General features: G+C 36.4%; 1 protein-coding gene across 1 annotated transcript; it reads right to left on the minus strand.

The window, feature by feature from the left end:
• Positions 1-14586: 14586 nt before the first annotated feature.
• LOC144958836 (rhodopsin, GQ-coupled-like) lies at positions 14587-19440 on the minus strand. Its single transcript, XM_078891071.1, has 2 exons — positions 17932-19440; positions 14587-14858 (listed from the first exon to the last, which is right to left on the minus strand). The coding sequence occupies exons 1-2, from the start codon at positions 18931-18933 to the stop codon at positions 14670-14672; spliced, it is 1191 nt and encodes a 396-aa protein (XP_078747197.1). The 5' UTR covers positions 18934-19440; the 3' UTR covers positions 14587-14669.
• Positions 19441-20000: the final 560 nt, after the last annotated feature.

The following is a 20000-nucleotide window of genomic DNA, read 5'->3' on the forward strand; positions in this document are numbered from 1 at the left end:
GTCTTTGTCTTGGAATGAGATTACTTGTTTTTTTCCTGGCACTGGCCGGAGTCCTAGCTGGGAGGGAAACAGTCAAATGCATAGTTATTGTTTTGGGAGATGATATTTTTTCCCCTTGTAAATCATCTCTCTGTTATGTATTATTATATTTGTTACAATTTATAATGTAAGCATTTGAGTGTATTCTTCTTAGTGGGGGCCGTGCTTGTGTCCAGATGAGACTTATAGGTGATCTCAAACTAAGTGCATTGGTGGTATGCTCTTGGAATCTACATCTGATCCCTATTTGCTCCCAGTTCCCCTATGTCTTACTTTTTCTTGGGTGCTTTAATTGTAATTCTAGAACTTTTTACTATCCCATTTTCTTTCTTTTTACCGGCGCTGATATAACCTAAATGTGTTGCAAGCGCCGTAATACATTTAAAAACAAACATAATCAATAAACTACACATTTGCAGACTTTTTTATAGCCAAAGTTGGCAACGCTTTTCCACTCAGCCGACTCGTGATTTCTTCTCTCCTTACAATAAAAGCAATGAGCCTTCAAGTTATCTCAGTTATCGTGGGAAATTGTTTTTAAAAATAGTAATGAATACATTAAAATAAACAACAATCCTTATTCATCTCTCTAGTTGGACATTTGTTGTTAGGGTCTAATTCCAAGTGGAGACTGGAGTAGCCCAGGCGTTAGCATCCCCTCAAAGTCAGCTTGGGCGAGGTGACTTGCTGAAGACCATAATATAGCGCTGCAGGGAGTGGGAACTCCGTACCCATCTGGGTACGAAACAAAGGCCATACCGCTGGGCCACACTGCTCCCTTTTGTACAAAAAGCAAGGCTTGATTTGTTGTTTATTTAATCTTTTAGAAATCATAGAGCTGCAACGAGTGGCAATTGCATTCCATTGTTTTTTGTTTTTGTTTTAAATTTATTTTGTTGTTTTTTTTTGGGTTTTTTTTTTTTTTTTGTTGTTGGCTAGAAAGCTAAAAGATAAAAAGGTTGAGGTTTCATGTTTAAGTTTTATTATGGGCTGGGGTTTGTTCTTAGGTCTGAGAGTGGATTATTATGTTTTAATCCTGCATGCTGCGAGTTCTCTTATAATAAAAACAAAGTGAACATTTATTTCATTGATATAATGTAATGATGCTTTTATTCTTTTTTTTTTTTTATTCAATAAAGGTATGAAAATAATATTACTATTACACTTAATTACACGTTTTTTAATCTGTATGCAAACGATTTAGATAAATAAATTCCCTTAGTTCACCGCCACGGGGAATCTGTATGTTGGGTCTATTCCAAGGGAAAACCGGAATAACCCAGGAGCGGGTGGTTGGATGGGAGCATCACCCTTGAATCATATACCTATGATGTTCGCATGGGTGTACGATCCGATAGTGATGTCGTTTCTTCTTCTCTTCACTAGCCTATCCTGCTTCTTTGGTTTGTGATTGTATTTTTGACAGGGGATATTTTTTTTTTTTTTTCTGTAAATCTTCTGCCTGTTTGTTCTTGGTTATTTATAATTTAGCTTATGATATCTTTAGGTTATGATTTTGATTTACATTTGTACTATTTTTGTTAGATTGCTTGTTTTTTTTTGTTTCAGCGGTCTCTCATATAACCTCAATTGTGTTGGAAGAGACCTAAAGCAACAACAAACAAAATAACCCAGGCCTCAGCCGCAGAGCAGCGCCGTTAAGTGAACTACAGAGCTGACTTTCTCGGCCACACAACGCAGCTGGGAGTCGACCTGGGTACCTTCGGGTACAACGCATTAAACCATTCGACGAAAACCATATAGAAGTTGACAGTCTTGTGCGGCTATGTGGTCTTGTGGTACGACACTCGCTTTCGGATCGGAAGATCCTAGGTTCGAGCCTCGCTCGGCGCATAGTTGAGTCCTAGTCCTTGGAAAAGACTCTTTACTCACATTCTCTCACAATACCCAGGTGTAAAATGAGGACCTGGCCGTTAACAGCGTTGTCTCTGTCCGAAAGAAAATTGTGAAATCGACTAACACTAACAGGCGACATTTCTCGTTCTACATGTTAAGTGTTGCTGTTGGCTAGGGACCCATTGTAAATCGCTTTGAGCACGTTTCGTGGATATTGCGCTATATAAAAGCTCAAGCCTCAATCAAGACTTTCCGAGAGTAAATAAAACGTTGTAAATGATATCATTAAGCCGTTGAATTGCCATAAATGATATGCCTGTCCATTTCTGATGATGTCTATCAAAGGCTCAGTATCAATGTCGTCAGTAGCGTTTTAGGTAAGTATAGACGATATTTGGTCCTTTTTAAATGTTTTTATTTCCGGTGGACTGAATATACAGCTGTGTTTTCAGTCCACTGGTGGACTGAAAACACAGTTCCTTTAAAAAAAAATAAAAATAATAATAAATAACGGAAAGGAGGAGAAACTTGATAACGAATAGATTACATATTCCATCTTTGGGCAGCGTGGCTCAGCGGTACGATCTTTGCTTCGTACCCGAAAGGTACCGAGTTCGATCAACCGCCGTGCGCTGTGTGGCCTTGAGCAAGTTACCTCCGCGAGGACGAGAGACGCATGCGCACAACCAACATGACGTTCTCTCTCTAATAACTTTTTCACAGACTATGGGTGACGTCCAATCAAGGGACGCTACCTGGGTGGGGATCCTGACCTCCCATAGTGTGCAGGGAGGTACAAGCTGTGTCTTCTATCCCCAATTGTTTCCTGTCATTGTCTTGGAATGAGATTACTTAGTTTTGTCCTGATCCTTGACTGGGAGGGAAACAGTCGAATGTATAATTATAGTTTTTGGAGATGATATTTTTTCTCCTTGTAAATCATCTCTCTGTTATGCATTGTATTATGTTTATATTACATATTATATTATATGAATGGTAAACATTTGAGTGTATTCCTCTTTGTTGGGACCTGTGCTTGTGTCTGGATGAGACTTTTAGGTGACCTCAAACTAAGTACATTGGTGATATGCTCTTGGAATCTACATCTGATCCCTATTTGTTCCCTGTTCCCCTATGTCTTACTTTTTCTTGGGTGCTTTAATTGTAATTCTATAACTTTTTACTATCCCATTTTCTTCCTTTTTACTGGCGCTGATATAACCTAAATGTGTTGCAAGCGCCGTAAAACGCTTAAAAACAAAAAAACAAAAAAAACAAACAAACAAAAAAAAAAAAAAAACAAGGGACGCTACTCTTCCGCTAATCTCATTCCCTACATATTTTCTTCTCTGGAGCACGATTTAAAAAACGCCGCAAGAGGTCGCTGTAACCAGTACATTAAATAAGTCCTGAAATCGAATAATAGTATTTCGTGGAATATTTCCCTTGATACCGTGGCTCCACTAATTCCTCTCTGTTTTTAATTCGCTCTACCCCCTGAACTTGTAATAATAATAATAATAATAATAATAATAATAATAATAATAATAATAATAATCGCGAAGTCCAAGGTTTGAGAGTTTTTTTTACCAAGATGAGGGTCATTTAAATCGACCTGCCGCTAGCGCAGTGAAGGGCGGGACATGATGATGATGATGGTGATGATTGTGGTGGCTTGGTGGTGGTGGCAGTGCTGATGATGATGATAATGATGATTATGTTGATCACCATCTTCATCATCATCATCATCATCACCATCATTATAGAGGAGAAGAGAAAACCAAGGAGTAAGAGAAGATTACAGAATCACTGAATCAAGGGAAGCAAACCATGAATTACCAATATTCGATTTTAGGACAATTTTCATGCAGTGATTACAGCGCCCTCAAACGGCATATTTTAAATCGTGGGCCAGGGAATAAATACGCAATAAATTGTTTTCCTTTTGGCCAGACTGCCTATAGACTAGTATGGGACATGAAATGCGGATTTATTTGTCGTAGAGCAAGTTATTTTAAAAAATGGCATTTTCCCATAATTTTGGTAACCGTCAGTACAGGCGCCAACGCCCGTGGCCAGGTCAGAACTGACCAATAGACACCAGTACCTATTAGTCAGTACTGACCCCCAGGCGCTGGTGCCTGTTCGTCAGTACTGACCAGCAGGTGCCAGCGCCATAAACCAAAAACCAGGTAATACTGTAATCACTAGAGATTGCTACGAATGAGTGTTTAAATTACGATCATTTGTTTTGCTTTGGGTTTGGTATTGGCTTATATATATATATATATATATATATATATATATATATATATATATATATATATATATATATATATATATATATATATATATATATATATAAATTTTGTTTTCATTCGTGCAGACTAAATAGTTTTTTACGTTTTTTTTTCTTCTTTTCTTTCTTTTCTTTTTTTTTCTGCTTAAAAACCCCATAAGAAACCACTTTTAGGATCATGGAATTAAATACGCTTTTCACTCTGGGAAGGTTGGAACTCAACCGGTGAGTCGCAGATCATAAAAAATAAAATAGCATCTTTTTCAGGCAAACTGGCTTCACCTGCCTGTCTTTCAGTCAAATTGATGTTCGTTAAGTTTCACCCATGATTCGACTCACTCCTAGGTCTCTTTGTTTCCGAAGATCATGTGTGGGATGGTGGTGGGCATGTCCCAATGTGTTTAACACCTAAACAATTGGATTCAATAGTCTGATGTCACGTCCGCCTAGCAACGTGCAGTTTGGTTCTAAACAAAGAAAATCGGTACTTTTATTCTTCATGCTGGCTAGAACACACACACACACACACACACACACACACACGCATATATATATATATATATATATATATATATATATATATATATATATATATATATATTATAATGATTTGTGAACATTAGAGTGTATTCCTCTTTGTGGGGACATGTGCTTGTGTCTGGATGAGACTTGTAGGTGATCTCAAACTAAGTACACTGATAGAAAGCTCTTGGAATCTATTTTTGTTCCCTATTTAAAACATTCCTTTTTGTCTTACATTTTCTTGTGTGCTTTCAATTGTAAATCTATAATTTTTCTTGGCAATCCCATTTTCTCTCTCGATCTCTCTCACTTTCTCTCTCTTCCTCTCTCTCTCTCTCTCTCTCTCTCTCTCTCTCTCTTTCACTTTCAAACACACATCTGGAGAAAGAGAGATTGAGAGAAATAGAGAATGAGTGCTTATGAGAAATGTGTATGTGCTGGTGAGAAAGACATAGGTAGAAAGATGGAGAGAGAGAGAGAGAGAGAGAGAAAGAGAGAGAGATAGATAGAGAGATAAATAGATAGACAGATAGATAGAGAGAGAGAGAGCGTGTGTGTGTTTTACACGAAAGAGTGAAAGCAATTGATGGATATAATGAAATAGTGAAATAGTTTTGTGTCCAAATCAATAGCAAATGGTTGTTTGGGTGGAACAAATGAGTTAACGAGATGCCATCAAGGCCTTAGATCTATCATGTTATAGATGGTGTAAGTGCGTTGCCGGGGGGCTAATGAGTGGTTTGTTTTGATCTACCTAACACTAACACTTATCTATATACCTACCTAATCCATCTGTCTATATGTCTGTCTGCATATATATATATATATATATATATATATATATATATATATATATATATATATATATATATGTATGTATATATATATATATATATATATATATATATATATATATATATATATATATATATATATACCTATCTCTCCATCTGTCTGTATGTATCGATATTACTACCTATATACCTCTCTCTATTCATAAATCGATTGATCTATCTATCTTTCTATCTATCTATCTATCTATCTATCTATCTATCTATCTATCTATCTATCTATCTATCTATCTATCTATGTTATGTATTATGTTTACCTCTCAGCAAAAGGCTCAAAGAATGTTGTTTTTTTTTTTTTTTTTTTTTTTTTTTTTTTTTTGTTATTGGAAACAAAAGCGTGATGTCAATATAAAAACAAAACTGGTTCCAGGAGGACTGGATACACACCCTGTGTAATCGATCTTCTGGTTTCAGAGTGATGGGATCTTAGTTTATAGTCTAAATATATGCTGGTCGTCTTTAAAGACCACCCGTCTCCGCTCTTTTAAGTGTCGTGATTCTAAGAACCTGCATATACATCCTGCTACCAACATACTCGTCGTTATGCTCAAAGCGCTTTACAAGGGGTCCTGACCAACAAGCAACACTTAACATCTAGGACGAGACATGACGCCTGTTAGGCGATATTACATTTTTTTGTCGACTGAGACAACGCTGTTAACGACCATATACTCATTTTACACATGAGTACGATGAGAGAATGTGAGTAAAGAGCCATTTCCAAGGACTTAACTATGCGCCGAGCAAGGCTCGAACCCAGGACCTTCCGATCTGAAAACGAGTGTCATACCACAAGACCATATAGCCACACAAGCAAAGGATCCTGTTATGAAGGATTCACTCAAATGTTTACAAAGTAAAATATTAATATTCATAACTGAAAATTATAAGTGTAGGAACAGAGATATTTTACAATGAAAAAATATAATCTCTACGGAACTAAAAATAGACATTTGACATATTCATATCATATATTCCAGATGATAAAAGAGATGAACTTCCCGAAGGAAAAATAACAATACATATTGAAATGTAAGCTCCAATTTATTAAACGAAGACAGTATCTGTCGTATAATACATTGGAGCTTACATTTCAATACTTATTGTTGTTATTTTTTCAAGAGAGAGAGAGAGAGAGAGAGAGAGAGAGAGAGAGAGAGAGAGAGAGAGAGAGAGAGAGAGAGAGAGAGAGAGAGCAACATGGAAAGGGAAAACAGATAAGGAATATGTGGTCGTGTGGTATGACACTCGCTTTTGGATCGTAAGGTCCTGGGTTCGAGCCTCGCTTGGCAAATAGTTGAGTTCTTGGAAGAGGCTCTTCACTCACATTCACTCACCGTACTCAGGTGTAAAACCTGGTAGTTAACAACAGAGTTGTCTCTGTCGGAAAAAAATGTAATATCGTCTAACAGGTGTCATGTCTCGTTCTACATGTTACGTGTTCCTGTTAGTCAGGGACTCTTTGTAAAGCGCTTTGAGCACATTTAGTGGATATCCTCTATATAAAAGCTTAATCTTTAACTAATAATAATTATATATATATATATATATATATATATATATATATATATATATATATATATAAAAGATAGATAGTTCGAAGATGACGTCACTCAGGTCTTTGTTATTGTTTTTTGCCATCCGCGTTTATGAGTAATGCTCACTGAACTGTATTAACCTGACTATAAACGTTCATGGATACACACAGTTTTGTGTGTTGGCCCGTTATACTTCCGGATGGCAATGTTATGAGCTTCTTAGCCAAGCGCATACTATATATATATATATAAAGGGGAATTGGAAGACAGTAAAACTGATCTTTCTGTCCATCATAGGTCGTCAGAAAACCCCACTCAAGACTTCAAGCAGGGCACAAATGAAGCTATATGGTCCCACGATAGAACACAAGCACAAATCTATGTGGAATATGATACACGTGATGTAAATAATTAAATAATAATTGAGCTTTATATAGCGCAATATCCACTAAATATGCTCAAAGCGCTTTACAAGGGGCCCCTGGTCAACAGCAACATTTAACAATGTAGGACGGGACATGACGCCTGTTAGGCGATATTACAATTTTTAGGACAAAGACAGCGCTGTTAACGGCCATGTACTCATTTTACACCTGAGTACGGTGAGAGAATGAGAGTAAAGAGCCTTTTCCAAGGACTCAACTATGCGCCGAGCTCGAGGCTCGAACCCTGGACCTTCCGATCCAAAAGCGAGTGTCATACCACCAGACCACATAGCCGCACATGTAGAGAAGATAGAACTATCTACTCCCCCCCCCCTCCCCAACCCCAAGGGTAATTCAACCCAATAATAAAAGTAAAATGAAGGAAAATAACTACTAGAGTACTTGATGTGTGAAAGAAAATTATTGATTTATTTAATTCCCTGAAAACAAGCAACAATTAAACAAGTTGTAGAAAACAAAATAAATTTCTATGAACAAAAAAAATAATGAGTTGATAGTCTGTACTTTATCGCGTGCAGTTCTTTACAGAATCACAACTACGTAACCATTGTGCATGTTGGAACACTATTGCTGTTGAATGATCGATAGAACGAAGATGACGTCACTCAAGTCTTTGTTATTGTTTTTTTTGTTGCCATCCACGTTTATGAGTAAATTTCACTAAACTGTATTAACCAGACTATAGCTTGGCTAAGAAGCTCATAACATTGCCATCCGGAAGTATAACGGACCAACACACAAAACTTGTGTATCTATGAACGTTTATAGTCAGGTTAATACAGTTCGGTGAGCATTACTCATAACAAAGACCTGAGTGACGTCATCTTTGAACTATCTATATATAGAACGAAGATGACGTCACTCAAGCATTTGTTATTGTATTTTGCCATCCGCGTTTGTGAGTGATTCTCACTAAACTGTATTAACCAGACTATAAAAGTTCATGGTTACGCAGAGTTTTGTGTGTTGGTCCGTTATACTTCCGGATGGCAATGTTATGAGTTTCTTAGCCAAGCGCATACTATATATAAAAGTTCATGGCTACACATAGTTTGTGTGTTGGTCCGTTATTCTTCCGGATGGCAATGTTATGAGCTTCTTACCAAGCGCATACTATCTGTAGGACACCGTTTTTGTTTACGTTTTGGATAGATAACTCTCACTCTGCACACAGATGCATAAATTATCAGATCTAAATATTAACAAGTGTGAATGTAAAACAAGCGCGTCAAACTGGTGTTGTGTTGGGGTGAAACAACCTGAAAAGTAAGTTATTCTACCCCTCCTCATAAAGAGCAACGCCTAATATCATGTATACAATAATAATTTGTGACGTCAGATTATAAATCAAATAGTTTGTAGAAAACAAAATACAAGTTCTATGAACAAATAAATAATGAGTTGATAGTTTGTACTTTATCACGTGTAGTTCTTTTTCAGAACCACGTAAGTTGCCGACTATCTACTCGTTCATGAATAATTATGAACAAAAGAGTAAATGGGACAAATCAATCTCAAAATCAAATAAGTTGTTGGACATTGAATTTATAGGGAACGAGATTAGCGGAAGAGTAGCGTCCCTTGATTGGACGTCACCCATAGTCTGTGACGTCACCGGCTGAAAAGTTATTAGAGAGAGAACGTCATGTTGGTTGTGCGCATGCGTCTCTCGTCCTCGCTTCCGCGATATATGTATTTTTAACTCACTTAATCCTAGAGACTTTTGCTACTTTTCAAAATTGGAAAAAAATGTATTAAAAACACTAACTTTGATACTACGCCTATAATTTGTCTCAGAAAAATGTAATAAATAGGCATAGGTTAAAAGTAACCTGGGTAAACTACGGATATAGTCGGTGTTAGGGTCGCGGAAGCGAGGACGAGAGACGCATGCGCACAACCAACATGACGTTCTCTCTCTAATAACTTTTCCGCCGGTGACGTCACAGACTGTGGATGACGTCCAATCAAGGGACGCTACTCTTCCGCTAATCTCATTCCCTATATAAACGCTTATTTACTTGTTCTTGTAAGTCACGTTTGTAAACTCAATTTTCCAGTGGATGAAAACGTTTATCTATTATTATTCTATTTTACTAAAAAAAATACAATGGAATCAGCATAAAGTCAACACTCTTAAAGTCAACTTCTGTTTAAAGTCAACACCTCTTGTTCGTCGCAATTTATTTTTGTTCTTTATCTAAGTATGCTATATCGATAATGGGTAAAGTCAATCTTGTTTAAAGTCAACCAATGTTTCGGGTCCAGTAGCGTTGGCTTTATCAGGATCTCAATGTTTCAAAAAAAAAAAAAAAAAGTAAAAAAATTGAAATAACGAGCATTCGAAACCACACTTCAATATTACCAGTTAAAAGAGTGAACCTTAACCATTCTGTTAAAATATACTGTAACACTACAGTTTTTGGCACCAAGACAATATCGTTTTGAAACGAGAGAGAGAGAGAGAGAGAGAGAGAGAGAGAGAGAGAGAGAGAGAGAGAGAGAAAGAGATGGGGAGAGAGAGAGAGAGAGAGAGAGAGAGAGAGAGAGAGAGAGAGAAGAGAAGAGAAGAGAAGTGAGAAGAAGATAAGCTATATATATATATATATATATATATATATATATATATATATATATACATATTTATATATATATATATATATATATATATATATATATATATATATATATATATATATATGAGTGTTGGTGGGTACTCGTAGGTACGAAAGTGCTCGATAATGATGGTTAGAGCTAATATAAAATATACATTGTCACTCACATTATATGGCCAAGACATTCGTTTCTGTGGCTTTCGTCCACGTCTTCAGTCGGCATAATGTCCCGACAAACAACAACAAACAACAACAGTCAACAAACCAACTCAGTCCTGACGATGGCTAATTAGGCCTGAAACATTAATGTAGACTGTCTCAAACATTGTGGTAAATATTAAAATAATATATATATATTAGCCACTCCCACGCCTCGTTCTGAAAAAAGCCCGCGAAATTAAAGGGGAGGCAAGAGAAAATCAGCTGATCGTTAAAATAGTAACAGAAAAGTGGAGGTGCTCGGCAATGAATGCAAAAAAAAAAACATTTAAAACGCCGTAAAAATGTTTAAAAATCACTTAATGTTATAATTACCATCCATAACAACCTGTCAAATTCACATATGTAAGATGTCAAGCCAAAATTAATAATAAAATAATAAAGAACACGATTGACCGGTGGTCCGTTGACTACACATGCATACGAGTACCAGAAATATTTTTAAACAATGTAACACAATATAATGTGTAAGTTTCAAAGCAAACGCAACCACAAATAACATCAAAGAACAATGTGGGACTACTGTTTTAATTTCATAAAACCAAACGTATATTTTCTGCCCCCGATATTGAACGTGTAGTTAGTATGTATCGTACAAACAACATTCGTTTAGACAGGTAGTCGGGATTCTAGCGCCAGTTTTATTTGGGCAACCATGATTGGGATTTCACTCAATGCACTTATTATTAATTATTATTATTATTATTATATAATAATAATAATAATAACAACAACAACAACAACAACAACAACAACAACAACAATAATAATAATAATAATAATAATAATAATAATAATAATAATAATAATAATAATAATAATATAATAATAATAATAATAATAAGCAGTTGAAAGGATATAGTCTTTGGTGTATAAGTGCATATGTACAATATTTCTTATAATAAATGCTTCAAAACAAAACAAAACTAAAAAAAATAAATAAAGAATAAATGAATAAAAATATCTATTTGGGCATTTACTTACATTAATAGTCTTGAAAATCACAATCACAATCCATGAAAATTAAATATCCCAAAATCCGAAGAAGACATGAATTTAATCCAAAATCCAACACAGGAATGTATTTTAATAGGAGACAGATATCCTATTAAAACCATAGCATTACTTGCAAACAACAATACCCCACTCTGCGTTTAACGGGCTTGTGGCCGTCACATTGTAAATTGTGGCCGCATTAGGGTAATCGGTGTCCTAAAGACTGATACACTGACATACAATCAATGAGAACTATAAAGAATCCATTCTAGAATTCAACTACAAACTGAAAAGCATGATAAATATCACTCTCTCAAATAATTTCCTTTGCTCAGGTTCACTCACACTCTCCTTTATTGCAAAACATTGATAAGTGAGATAAAGTTTGTATTTCAATTATAAACTTAATCACATAACCTAAATGATGGAGAATAAAAACAGCTAATTATAAAAAAAATTCACAGATCAAGTTATCTAATTGAACTCCGCATATTTAGCTTAATTACTCATTGACCATATATTTTTTTTAATGGCATTGTTTCATTTAAACAAGACCATGACGCTTATGCCTGGACCGGGTATTCACAAATTCTGCTTTTGTGTTCCACTTTTCGAATCGAATTAATCTCTATCTTATCCGTTTATTTGCAAATTTTCTGCACTTTATAAATAAGACCATAACGCTTATGTCTGGACCGGTTGTTCGCAAATTCTGCCTTTGTGTTCCACTGTTCGATTAGAATTAATCTCTATTTTTTCCGTTTATTTGCAAAGTTTCTGCACTTTATAAATAAGACCATAGCGCTTATGTCTGGACCGGGCATTCGCAAATTCTGCTTTTGTGTTCCACTTTTCGAATCGAATTAATATCTAGTCTATCCGTTTATTTGCAAAGTTTCTGCATTTTATTAATAAGACCATAACGCTTATGTCGGGACCGGGCATTCGCAAATTCTGCTTTTGTGTTCCACTTTTCGAATCGAATTAATCTCTATTTTATCCATTTATTTGCAAAGTTTCTAGATTTTATAAATAAGACCATAACGCTTATGTCTGGACCGGTTGTTCGCAAATTCTGCCTTTGTGTTCCACTGTTCGATTAGAATTAATCTGTTTTTTCCGTTTATTTGCAAAGTTTCTGCACTTTATAAATAAGACCATAGCGCTTATGTCTGGACCGGGCATTCGCAAATTCTGCTTTTGTGTTCCACTTTTCGAATCGAATTAATCTCTATTTTATCCGTCTATTTGCAAAGATTCTGTACTTTATAAATAGACTATGACGCTTATGTCTGGACTGGGTATTCGCAAATTTTCCTTTGTGTTTCCACTTTTCGAATCGAAAAAACATCTAGTCTATCCGTTTATTTGCAAAGTTTCTGCACTTTATAAATAAGACCATAACGCTTATGTCTGGACCGGGCATTCGCAGATTCTGCTTTTGTGTTCCACTTTTCGAATCGAATGAATCTCTATCTTATCCGTTTATTTGCAAAGTTTCTGCACTTTATAAATAAGACCATAGCGCTTATGTCTGGACCGGGCATTCGCAAATTCTGCTTTTGTGTTCCACTTTTCGAATCGAATGAATCATTATCTTATCCGTTTATTTGCAAAGTTTCTGCACTTTATAAATAAGCCCATAACGCTTATGTCTGGACCGGGCATTCGCAAATTCTGCTTTTGTGTTCCACTTTTCGAATCGAATGAATCTCTATTTTATCCGTTTATTTGCAAAGATTCTGCACTTTATAAATAAGACCATGACGCTTTTGTCTGGACCGGGTATTCGCAAATTCTCCTTTTGTGTTCCACTTTTCGAATCGAATTAATATCTAGTCTATCGGTTTATTTGCAAAGTTTCTGCATTTTATAAATAATAATAATTGTTCAAAATTTTACCTTACACCCGATATTACAAGTACAAGTGAGCCAGGTGAAGAAGATTGTCAAACAGTGTGACAGATGAAATAGGAAGAGAGAGAGAGAGGGAGGGGAGAGAGAGAGAGAGAGAGAGAGAGTGAGAGAGAGAGAGGGCAAGAGAGAGAGAGAGAAGAGAGAGAGAGAGAGATATTCGTTTTTTGTTCAAAATCTCTCTTCTCTCTCTCTATCTCTCATTGCACAAGGTTGTGCTATTTACTACTATTTATCAAGAACAGCCAAGCTGGCAACCCAGTCTCTGTATAAACTAAGCAAGATGGCAACAGGGACCTCGCTCCTTATCCAATGCCGAAGCTTTAGTTTGAGTCAAACGGTTTTGTTAAAAAAAACACCCAAAATAAGTTCGTGTCGTAAGTGATGGAAGTTGAAGTCGGCTTATTATAAAATCGTTTTTATGGTCTGTTTGGATTACCCTTTTTAAATAGAAAAAGGTGAATATAACATAAACTTGAAGAATAGGCAAGCTAAATGAAATTTAAATTGACTGATTAAATGAGTACGCGAGGCTAAGTTGCGAACGACTACTGTGTTCCGACATTCCGATCCCAGTGTCATTCATGTTCACCATACCGTGTTACTGTCTACACACTACACTGCATTGTTAGTGACTGGTCATGTCTTTTTTGTTTGTATGTTTTACGCAAGCTTAATAAAAATTAAATTGACTGATTAAATGAATACGTGAGGCAGAGTTGCGAACGACTCATGGGTTCCGACATTCCGATTCAGTGTCAGTCATGTTCACCGTACTGTGTTACTGTCTACACACTACACGGCATTGTTAGTGACTGGTCATGCCTGTTTTGTTTGTATGTTTCTTTTAATATGGGTCAATTTACAAAGAATAATAATAGAAATGTTCAAAACAAAAACTAGATTCACTATTACGTGCCTGTAATGAAGTGCTTTCCACAAACCGTGAGCGAGAATGATGGTGGAGGTAATGGCAACCATGTGGGTTTGTTATTGTTTCCTACCTCCGTCAACCCGCGCATCCGGTTGCGCACCCACGCTGATTCTGACCAATACATATATATATATATATATATATATATATATATATATATATATATAGAGAGAGAGAGAGAGAGAGAGAGAGAGAGAGAGAGAGAAAGAGAGAGAGAGAAAGAACAAAAGAGAGAGGTCAGAGGGCGAACGCACTAGCAATCATTGAGTGGATGGATGGTTCAGTGCTCTCTCTCTCTCTCTCTCTCTCTCTCTCTCTCTCTCTCTCTCTCTCTCAGCAAGGCGTTGGGTGTCGTATTAGTTGGATCTCTGGTTTGACTCCCTGACACAATGATATATCTATTCTTTATTTTCATCCGACACCTTTCTGTTCCAATACACTACGTTGTAAGGGAGATGCCATGGCGTCGGATAGAATTCGTAATACTTGTCTTCCCCCCGTGGCCGAGTGTCTTGATCAAGGTTGTATCCAAAACACTTTGTAATCCTGACGATATAGTAAAAATGTCCTGGGATTGTTTTCCGTATTTCCTGGTGCAACAAAAGAACAACATCAACATCTGTTTTAACTGTGGAAATAGAAAGAAATAAATATATTATAACCAAAAACTAGAGGTGCCGAAATGAGACAATAAGATGGAGAGAAAGATACAGTGAGTAAATGTGACTCATATATAGGGAACAACACAAAACAAACAACGTTTCGGCCTTTAGCCTTCTTCAAAAGGCCGAAACGTCGTTTGTTTTGTGTTGTTCCCTTATATTATATGAGTCAAATGAACTAATTTTATCTTTCTCTCCAGGAAATATATTATTTGATATATTATTTAAACACCAAGAGTAGGAAACGTCATAAAAGACCACACCAAAAGAATGTCTGAATTCCACAATGCCAGGAAATACTGGGTTTCCTCAAATAAATCGCCTCTTAACAGGTAATGGCAGAACTGCATCAAATATTGTGCAGATGGAAACTTGGGAACAGTGATGCCTGTCGGTAATGTCAGGCAGCTCCAGAGACCAGCGATCACATCGTCCTTCACTGTCCAGTAACTAAACTTCCAGGTGGCTATTAAACGGTTCTTAGGGCGGAGGAAGATTTCCAAAGCTGGGTTGACGAAATGAATTTGGAGTTGTAGTCATTCGTTACTACAGGTAATATTATTTGACCTAAAGTCTCCAAAAGTATTTTTTTTTTGCAGGTCTGTTAACTCAAATAATACTTCGAGAGGAGTGGAGAGCAATGACCGACAACGCTACCAAGCACGGCACAAGATGATGATGATGATGATGATGATGATGATGATGATGATGATAATGATGATGATGATGATAATAATAATGATGATGATGATGATGATGATGATGGTGATGAAGATGATGATGATGGTGATGATGATGAAGATGATGATGATGATGATGATGGTGATGATGATGATGATGATGATGATGATGATGATGGTGATGATGATGATACTTTAATCACTTTTGATTTTAAACTCGGTGTTCATCATTAAGTTCATTCCTACATAATACCAGAAGGATATGCGACCCAGTGACTCAATCCAGTATTTAGAGAGATACGGAAAATTGACTCCAAGACCCACATTTTGAAAATTATTTGAATATATACAATCATGTCCCATCGAGAGCAACAAGATTTCCTAACATATTGAAGTCCAAGATTTTGAAGTTTTAACCACATGTACTTTAGATTCAATTGTTTGGTATTGAATCCACCCCGTTGTCATATAGAGCAGTATAATTAGGTGCCCCAAACGTAAACAAAGGTCTAGAAGCACATGGCAAACCACATGTTCCTGTCTTGACAGCTCACGTTCCAATGTAAATTATAGAAAAAAATAACCTTTAAAATTTGGCTGTTAGGTGGCAAAAGAAACACATATTCATAAATACTTGATCATGCATCAAATAATGTCTAGATATGGATATTTTATGGAACAAAAGGTAAAATTTATCAAAAGTTACAGTCTATCTATTTTTAGACCAGAGCAAATTATTGCGCTGGTGTGAACAAGACGAGAATTATTCGGAGCCTGGTTTTCAGAATAATTTAGCCTTATATTATTATTTCTGCAACTGTTAGATTTTATGTAAACATATTTTCAATACTGAAAGTGTATTGCCTACAACTCAAACTACAAAATTGTGAGACCTATATTGTGCGTAAATTATTCCGGTACCTAACGAAAATCACTAGCAACTTGTTATTGTTTACGTTTGGGGCACCTAATTTTACTGCTCTATCCAAATTGATACAGTAGGAACCTTTCAGTATATTAGGTGCGAGAAAAAATACTGGAAAGTTCAAAAGCCTGTAACCGCTGGACCATAACAGATGCAAGTCTGAAATTTCACTATAATCAAACCAATTAATTGAACTTTAAACACACATAATTTTAGAAAAGGATTATTGAGAAATATTGATTTGATAATTGTTTTAATAGATGCACCTCAAATTTGCCATTTTGAAGATTTTGACGTAATTCTCAAACATTGATATGATCTGCCGATCTCCCATTTTGCTTTATGGCTGTGCGTAGCCCCCCCCCCCTCCCCCCCCCCTCCCCACCACCCCGATCCAATTGATTTTCTTGTGTTTTAGAAAATGATTCGATTCCATGAAATTTGAATCGACTCTTTTAGCTCTGCTTTTGTGTAAAACGTTATACAACTCTTATAGGGAATGAGATTAGCGGAAGAGTAGCGTCCCTTGATTGGACGTCACCTTACAGAGAGAACGCCGATTTGGTTTTGAAGTGTCTCAAGCCGCTTTCACCGGAAGCGAGGACGAGAGACGCATGCGCACAACCTACATGACGTTCTCTCTCTAATAACTTTTCCGACGGTGACGTCACAGACTATGGGTGACGTCCAATCAAGGGACGCTACTCTTCCGCTAATCTCATTCCCTATACACTGTTTGATATCTCTGTCCATATTATGTTGTAGTCCATTTTATTCAAGTCACGATTCAGTGGAGACCATTTAATCTTTGGAAATATGTAAAATATGATTTTTCTACATCATATTGAAAATTATGTAACATTGTTTAAAGAAAAACTTATTCCAGAAGCTATCCCAATAGGCCACTCGGTTTTATCAGCGAGACGGGGTTAATTTCTACGCGAGTCACACAGCACTGCTAAAAAGAAGACACGTTTGGAAACTTTCGAAATCGTAATTTTTATACAACTTTGGGATAACCGGCATAGTTTCTTAACCAATCATAGATTTTTAATTAAACTGAACAAGTATTAACTAAAGATACTGTTTTTGTCGCTTGCAAATTTTCAACTGTTTCTGATTTCTTCTTCGTATTGAAGCAGTGTCACAATTTGTTCCAGTATTTTTTTCTCGCACCCTATATATATATATATATATATATATATATATATATATATATATATATATATATATATATATATATGCATGTTTGTAATATTATGTCGCCTCAATATGGTATTATATCGGGGTCGACGTGTATTTATTTGAAGGTCTGATAACCCAAATTGTTAAGGGCACATTGTTGTAATGGAAATACTTTCAAATCCAACGTACATAACAACAACTTTAAATCAAGCCCATAATTATTGCTATGTATACATATCGATACCTTACCTGTGACTGGAACCTCCTGTTAAAGAAGATAACGATAACAGGATTGACGATACAGTAGAGAATCGACAACCACATCGGAACGATGGCTGCTGGGTGACTGGGGGTATGGGTCACTTCCGTCTTAACTACAATACCGAATATGGAAATAGGGGAGCAGAGGATGACAAAACTCAAGGCCATGACGAAAAACGAACGTAAAGCTCGCCTCGTATTTCTGTTGAAGCCGCCTATAACTCTTGGAAAAGGGAGAATATCGGCCATGTTATTTCTTGCTGCTAGAGGGTTAGTTAGTGGGTTGGTGGTGGAATTTCCACGAACGGGCACAGGAATAATAGCAAAGATTCGATGATGAGATTTGACTTCCTTTAACACGACGAGTAGATAGATCAGAGTGAGAAATATTGGAATGTAACTGGAGACTATTTCTTTGACTAAAGCTCCTTGTGTTTGTCTAATGACGATTTCGGCTGTACATATAAATAACATTTCTGCATAGTTGTAAGAATCCCAGACTACTAATAGAAGAATACAAAATAACAGGGCAAAACACCAAACGACGATGACAGACACTAGGGCAAAGGTCAAGGTTATGATGTTTGTGTATTTTAGAGGTCGACTGATCGCGATGAATCTGTCGAAGCAGACAAGTAACAAACAATAACTGCTGAACGTTCTGCCAAGAGTCTGGACGAACGCGCTCCCTTTGCATGTTGAAAGAGAGAACGGCCAGGAGCTTTCTAGTAAACTAACGGCCGTGAATGGAAGACTGAAGACGCAGAAGAGAATCTCTCCACACGCCAGTGAGGCGATGAATGTATTCGTGGGCGTGCGTAGTTCTTTGCTTCGGCAGATGACGTATACTATCAGCAAGTTCAAGGTCGGGGAGACGATAGCGATGATGATGAAATTGACCGCCAAAACGACCTGCCAGTCTTGCGGGTAAATCTGGATTGTAACGTCATCAATGGAGTTGTCAGGTTGGAATGTAGAGTTGTTCGACATGGCATCTTTATGAAATCACATTAGATTCTATTTATAAACATCAGACGGCCCGGATGTTGGTATCTCTGAATCAAGTGAATAAGGCTCATTAAGATTTTAAAAATATTCCCGACAGAAACAAAAACACGCATTTAAAAAGCCAGACTGGTCGAATGTTCAATCTTTGTATCTCAAATAAAAATCGTAATATCCATCGTTGGTTTATTAATATTATCACCTACTTTTACTTTCTCTCATGGAAAAAGTCATGTTAATGGGAACCTTTTATTGTCAAGAAAACACACTTGACTCCAAAATAAAAAAAACAAAACAAAAAAAAAAAACTGTGATGAATTTGTGCACCAGTCAGAACTATGAACTGCGGTTGCAGTCACTCTACCATTCACTGCGGGTTATTTTTCTTTTATAGCCAACAAGGGAAATACTCTGCCTTCAGCTAAGGATAATCAATGAAGAGAAAATAAACCCCAGGGGTGGGTTAGAAGCCGCACTTTACTTGCACTTGTTTCCTCGGTGAATAGGCCTTTTTAGTCTGTTTCAGTTCACAACATTTTGCGAGTAAATCACTGCGAAATCAACTTACTATATTTACATGACAGATAATTTTGATTGTCTTTTGTCTTCCAGATGGAAGTATAAAATGGTATCATGATATTCTCCACAAACTAAAAAAAAAAGTTTTGCTTATTTCAAGGATTTTATTATTAGTTTTTATTTGCGTGTGCCAATTTCGATACACTCAACGTGTAGGCGTGGATGAACTCTTTTAGTCGTGAAAGTTCCTTGTTACGTACACACCAAACACTAAGGGCTCCTGCAAATGAAAAAAAAAATTTTAAGATTTTAAAATAAACAAATAAGGTTCCCTTTCCATTGAATGCTGCAAATTGTTAAAGTACAAGTTGGAAGTATGTAGTTCTATAGTAACAATAGTGGAAGTAGTAATAGTAGTAGTAGTAGTAGTAGTAGTAGTAGTAGTAGTAGTAGTAGTAGTTGTAGTAGTGGTAGTAGTTGTAGTATTAAAAGTACTAGTAGTAGTAGATGGAGATAGAGAGGAGAGAGATAGA

Source organism: Berghia stephanieae, chromosome 13, assembly GCF_034508935.2.
Source record: "Berghia stephanieae isolate SIO BIC M18660-M18661 chromosome 13, UCSD_Bste_1.3, whole genome shotgun sequence".
NCBI classification, from domain to species: Eukaryota; Metazoa; Mollusca; class Gastropoda; order Nudibranchia; family Aeolidiidae; genus Berghia; species Berghia stephanieae.

Bases quoted from the DNA above. Each gene is read 5' to 3' on its own strand.
- LOC144958836 (XM_078891071.1), bottom strand. From the start codon at position 18,933: ATGTCGAACAACTCTACATTCCAACCTGACAACTCCATTGATGACGTT. The intron at 14,859-17,931 runs GTAAGGTATCGA...CTATTTCCACAG, and splicing joins ACAGGAGGTTCCAGTCACAG to TTAAAACAGATGTTGATGTT.